The sequence below is a fragment of the Taudactylus pleione genome, unplaced genomic scaffold, assembly GCF_031769625.1.
Source record: "Taudactylus pleione unplaced genomic scaffold, aTauple2 ptg001374l, whole genome shotgun sequence".
NCBI lineage: Eukaryota > Metazoa > Chordata > Amphibia > Anura > Myobatrachidae > Taudactylus > Taudactylus pleione.
Genome location: NW_028285774.1, coordinates 475,665 through 482,264, shown reverse-complemented (window position 1 = coordinate 482,264; position 6,600 = coordinate 475,665). Strand labels below are relative to the sequence as shown.

General features: G+C 38.1%; 1 protein-coding gene across 1 annotated transcript in view; it reads right to left on the bottom strand.

Moving 5' to 3' along the window:
- Positions 1–1,648: 1,648 nt before the first annotated feature.
- The window catches only part of LOC148442975 (cell surface glycoprotein CD200 receptor 1-B-like), a 53,381-nt gene continuing 48,429 nt past the window's right edge, over positions 1,649–6,600 (bottom strand). The window contains exon 6 of the mRNA XM_088463438.1: positions 1,649–1,884. Coding sequence (XP_088319564.1) covers positions 1,756–1,884 — 129 coding nt within the window. The 3' untranslated portion in view covers positions 1,649–1,755. The remainder of the gene's footprint in view (positions 1,885–6,600) is intronic.

Genomic DNA, 6,600 nt, shown 5'->3' with positions numbered 1-6,600 from the left:
CTAGTGCATGTAAAAATGTTCCATTCATTGGGCGTTATGGGAGTGTCGCTGGGGTGGGTTCCCAGACACACATCTGCAGGCATAGGAGGCCGTGGTCAGACAGGGAAACTGCAGCTGCCATAGGCTGGCGTTAAGTTTCGATGATGCGACCGATGGTGACGTATAAGGAAAGACCAATCAGTATTACAGCGTGCACGGGTGCTAAATGAGGGCATCTCACTCCTTGCACATTTGGCAGAACTGTTGTACACTAAGGAAGGAGTCTGTGTTGGTATTTGTATAAAAGGTGCAGACAGGTGACAGCCCAGTCATAGTAATAACAGCAAACACGACAACATAAACAACACGTCATTAATGGCAAACAAGCAGAGTTTAGGAATCTGAATGGAACATGTTATACTCACTGTGGATACTCAGGTTAATTTAGAACTCGCTCATACTACAGTATATGCAATGCCGCATTAGGGCACAGTGTGGGGTGATGGGCAAAGTAAACTGTTCTGTGCACCTACAGTTCTCGATTTCATCAGTTATTCCTTATATTTATTCTTTTATGAATCATCCTGTGTTACCGAGTGTTCCAGAAGTAATCCCATATTATGTCCTATTCCACAAACAAACACTGAAATCTGTGGCTTCCCAAACACCTTCATTTACTTCTTCACATCATGACACCAGGCACACTTATCTCCTGACATACTCTGTGCTGCTGTTAATATTGAAATAATTATTATATGTAGACAGAGCTTGCTAATTATAAGAAATTTCACCAAAGCCATGGAGAATAGCGGCTTTAAGTATAGCGCTAGGTGTGATGCGAGGACCCAACGTGTTCATGTTTTCTTGTGCCTTCTAGTAGACATCTGACACCTATCAAAGTGTTTTTATAAAACTTTTATTTGCATTTTACAAGATTGATCCAACCTGTATCATGTACAGTACGCAAGTAGTAGTCAGGGGTTCCATAGCCCCCCCCCCCCCATCCCCTTACACATTCACTACAACAGACCTTGTTGGACATCTAAATGAGCCTGATATGTTTGTGTGGTTTTGGAAAAAACATTTGATACATTATATAAATAGGAAAAAACACGACACTCACATCCACAGTCAAGAGCCTTTCAAGCTTTATTGAAAGTTCCGAGCAATAAAATCTTGTCCAGGAGGACAGTGTTTGCAACTCCTGAATCACAAGTCGGTTCAGTGTTGCACCTTCCCACCGAGCAGCACCTCTCTGTGTAATTACTGTACTGAAGGTTTCGCCATTTCATTTACACTCCAACTTCTTACTGTTCTTTCCATATGTTTCTTGTAGGTATTGCATTATTTATTTCACTTTTCATCCACCAGAGCAATTGGCTGATTCATTTGTTGTGCAACCATGCAATTCCTCTGTTACATTACATCATATGGATTGATTGTGAATATTGTACACTGTTGTTACATTTCAGAAACCTTAGAACTTTAGCAAATGATCCATGGTTCATAAAACATATTAGTATAGATTGGGCACAAATAAATATAATATATATATATATATATATATATATGTGTGTGTGTATGTATAGTGTATACTGTATATATAATATATATATTTGTCATTTTATTTATAATAACTAAATTATTACTACAGTATGCTGAGCGTATTACTATATACTGTATATACTGTATGTACAGTATACAATAACATTAAACTAAACAAATAATTTATATATTTTATAACATTATGTACAGGTGACACATTACGTGAGGACCTCAGAGGTAGTTCTTCTGGATCCTGTTGTCTGATGTCCAGTTTTTCTCATCGGAGAGTTCATTTGTAGAATTATAAATTGTATTCACTTTTTGAGTGAAACTTGCGTACGGCTCTACCTCTTCTATAATCTGTCAATAAAATCAAATATATATTATATATATTCACGGCAGTCATTAACATATTATAAAGATAGATTCATGCAAATCACCAACCAGCATTCCAAATTTAAACATTGTAACAAATTAGGAGACGCCCTCAGTACAAGCCACACCCACAATCCACATGACTGTGCCGAAATTTACAGAGCTAAATTGCCTTGTACACATTTCCAGTTTGCTGGCTATTCTCTGTGACTAGGACTATAAGGACAGAATGACACAATCTTAGTCAAAAATAATTTAAACTGAGGGCAACTCTTTTTTCCAGAATATCTGGACTGCTAAGCTAGGGCTACATTGCAGTGCCGGACTGGCAGCCAGATTCTTCCTGTACATGTCCCCTTTACTAAAGAATGTGCCGTCAGCATTATTTTGCTGTCAAGGAAGTCTACATATCACTATTTATATTGTAAATAGGGGAGTTTGGTCCACACATCCCTAATTCCTCAAATGTATGTTAAAGGCACTACAGGACTGACTGGCTAATTATAATATAAAAATAGATGCAGGAGGATACTTTAATTACAAACAGCATACAGACAATAGTAAACATATTTCTAATACAATCTGCAATTTTGCTATGTAATATAATACCTGTAATAAACATAAGGTTCTTAGTGACTGCGGAAAATTGGACTAATATGTAACAATATTTAAGCCTGACTGGTTATATAGTTCTCACTGGGTAAAAAGTGTTATCTATACCCAAATAGTATTTTTATTAACCCCTTTGTTTTCTATGTTATGTGGACATGACTGGTGAAATGCGTGAGTAAACAGGTGAGTCTTGAGTCTGTTTTTGATGGATTCTAGAGTGGATGCCTCTTAAAATGTGCAGGGAAGCAAGTTCCATAGAGCTGCAAAGGTACAATTTTTACCCCCCGATGAATTCAGGGAAATTATAGGTCCTACATCTACAGATGGCAGTAAGGGAGTGTGGCAGTAAGGAGTCAGAAGCTGCTTCAGGTACCTTGGACCCTGGTCATGTAGGGCTTTGAGAGCTAGTAAGCCAATCTTGAAATAGATTCTCCATCTTACAGACAGCCAGTGGAGGGAGTAGAGAATGGGTGTTATGTGGCTGGAATGGGGCTGGTTAGATAACAGCCTGGCAGCAGCATTTCTATCAGCTGCAAACGATACAATTATTTTGCTGAGAAACCCAGGTAGAGGTCATTGCAGTAGTCTAAGTGTGATGATACAATTGCATGTATGTCTTTAGGCAAATGTGTGGCAGTATGATGGTAGTATGTAAGGATGGGCTCAAAGGAGTTTTTATGGTGAGCGGAGACTGAGATACTATAATTATCCAGCAGGACTAAGAATGTGTTATTCTTCCATTACCACACACATATATTTTGGCTGTTACAGTAGGTGGCAGCAGTACTAGTAACTGGGGTCAGCCTGCCTAAAGCAAAGGAGGTTTCGTGACCTTTTACCTGTTGGAGTCTAGCAGCATCAAAAATGGCCGAATGAATAGGACTTTAATCACAGTATCCAAACTCCCCCTATTGTACAAATACAGACTTACTCACCAGCATAGGAAACATTTGGCAAAAGCACTGTGTGTCATTTCCACTATAACAATTACTTCCTCAATATTCATGAGTTATTATATCTTAACTGTAGATACTGAGCATTTATTTCCTGGTAGGAGTTTATTCTAAGGAAGAGCTCAGCTCAGCTCCTGATAATAGGACCAATACGAAAAACAACAAACGCAGCATCTGATGGATAACAGGTGTCACAAGTCTGCAGATGAAGTCCTTGGACAAAGCAAGTGGTTCCAGCTGTTGTCAAGGAAAAAATACCTTGACGCTTTTCCCCAACTCATATAACTTTCAGCAGCTACCTCAGAAGGTGTAATTCACAATTGCTGGCCTTCCATGTCATATACCGGCATTTGCCAGTTCAGGCATGCTCAGTGCGGGTTACAGCTGCTGCATTAGAACACAGCCAAGAGGTAACCACACTGCTGCTGTATCTTTGCTTAAATTGGTTGATGGGACTAAAGGCAAGTTACCACAATATTCAGCCCCAAATTTGCATTACCTGGCCAGGAATGTGAGCAAGAGGAGGTAATTATCCATTATCTAGTGTATATAACAATAAGTATCTAAATACTTCGTATTATTGCTGTACAATTAACCAGCAACACAGTGACTGTTATCTAGCACTTCATTATTTTTCGTATATCTGCTATATCTAAGGGCTGAGTATCCCCTGACTGATAGCTGCTGGATCAACAGATGTTTTATACATATATATATTTTTTATTAATGTTACGATCAGAGCCAGGTCTTTTTATATTTTGTTTCATTGATAATATGACCCTCCACTATATTTGCCATTTTGGTGGCAGCAGTGGGATTTAGCTTTGAAAAAACACTTTGAGTTCCTATGCCTTATCAAGATTGAAACATTGTTGTAAATGATAGGAAACACACTTACCCTTTCATCAATACACTATCAACAATTAGATTTTAATTAAGTAAGAAAAACACATCATATAGGTGTGCCCAAATAGGGAAAGAGGGATCTTTAGAGGGTCTGCCAGCTACAGGATATACTGACTAAAGTCAAAGAAACCCGAATGGGCAGATCTGTACGCTAAAGTGCTCTACTGATGCTGGGAATGCAGGATTAGTTAGACAAGGAGAAACTGAAAGAAAGGTGAGGGGAGGTGGCAGATTGTGAAAGCTCAGAAAGCCAGAGCACAAAACTCCCCCCCATTAGCCTGTGGAGCCAAGAAATTAGCCCCATCTTGAGCAGTCTATGTGCTCTGTGCAATAATAAGATAATTGCACAATGCTGTGATGGCATAACAGGGACAGTGACAGCTTACTACTAATCATCAGAAGACTGTAGCTTACCATGGTACTGTATAAATTGGTCCTATGGGAACTTAATCATGCATTTAAAAAACACTAAGATATAACAAATACTGTGTGGCTAAAAATGCATCCTATAATATACACCGATCAGTAATTTCTCTATAAGCAACAAGGATCAATATTATTAACAACCCGACAGTTACGACCTCTTATTATAGAGGACACAATGCATACTTCTGTGTTTTCTATAGAAAATTTATATTTCATTAAATAATATGTGGGATCAACCTTATGGGGACTCATTTACAGTATAATCACAACACTTAGTAATATAAGCACCTGCATGAGTCCTTCCACAGTATATCAGCAGTAAGAATATGTTTATAAAATGCCACCAGTAATCTAACCACATGGCAGGTACTGTTCTGTCTGTATCACAAAGAATTGGAACAATTGTGGCACTTAAGAAAGATGCAATGAGAAACAGTATCAACTACCTGACACACTGTAACAACACACACTTAGATCATACAGGACTGCGCAGTGTTGTTTTAATCACATATATATTTATTTTCCACTCTCTCTACTATTGTTTATGTTCTTCATGTTTAATACTTTGCTCTAAAACAATATATAAACTATATATTAGTCTATATAATAAATAGATGTTACTCAATATAATTACTAAATTGTCTCTTTTTGAATTTTCTGAACTTGTATATAAAAATAGGGGATTCATATTCTTCTGCTTAGTGTATACTGAATGAACACTAAAAGTATATCGTATAAAAATCACCAAGAGAGAAAATATATGAACGCTAAGGGCTTGATCTAATTAGGTGCAAATAGGGTGTGTTGCCCTTGTACCGGTGTACAATCTGCCCCCCTCTCAGGCCAATCTCAACTCGGACTCACATATTTCTGCTTAAACAAACAACCTGCAAACAAACATATACAAGTCCGGCGCTGCTGTAAGTGCGGCATATAAGTGCGGCATAGTGCTGCACTCACTCATGCAGCAAGTTATTTGCTCCCAATTGGATCAAGCCCACAAGATGAAACATAGTGAAACATATAAGACCCAACTCTGATCCACAATCTCACAAACCTCTTCCTGCCTTCTCTATGTGTAATATCTGAAGCTTTTGAGAGTTTAGTGGGACTATCCTGGTAGTCAACAAATACGATAATATTTGATAAAGAAAATGTTATTACAGTATTTACAGGATTGGCAGACACTGATAGATTTGTAAATACAGATTTATATAGTCCAGTGCTTGTTTATTTTTTCTCTCTAGTGTTTTTGACCCCGTCTCTTGCAATGGGGCCTTAGAAAGAAACAAGTCAAAGTGTGAAGGGCCAATAAGCAAATATAGTCAGAGACATCTTAAGTACAATTTATGTGCAAGGATTACAGATTTGTTGATCGCACTAGATATTGATTAATGTTATTCTAATTAACTTGTTAAACCCTCAATTAGATGGACTTTTTCAAATGATATTATCAGAGCATGAGTATGTATATTTGGGGTGGTAACATAGGTAGTCTCTAAATATTAGACAGAGCAAAAAGAGCAAAAAGAGCTACTTTCATAATAAAATTCACTTTCAGTTTGTGATTTTTGATTTCATTAAATAAAGGGTTTTTTAAAAACAAAAAAAGGTTGTATCTGCAATAATGTCAATGGGCATGCGTTTGGCATCTCTGCGGTCTGGATGCCGACGTTTAACTTACCGGCGCGAGAATACCGATTCCGGTCAGAATCCCGACACTGGCATCCCGATTGCCGGGATACCAAAGGTAGGTAGCGGGGTGGGGGGGATGGTTAGGTTTAGGGGTTAGGGTTAGGCACTA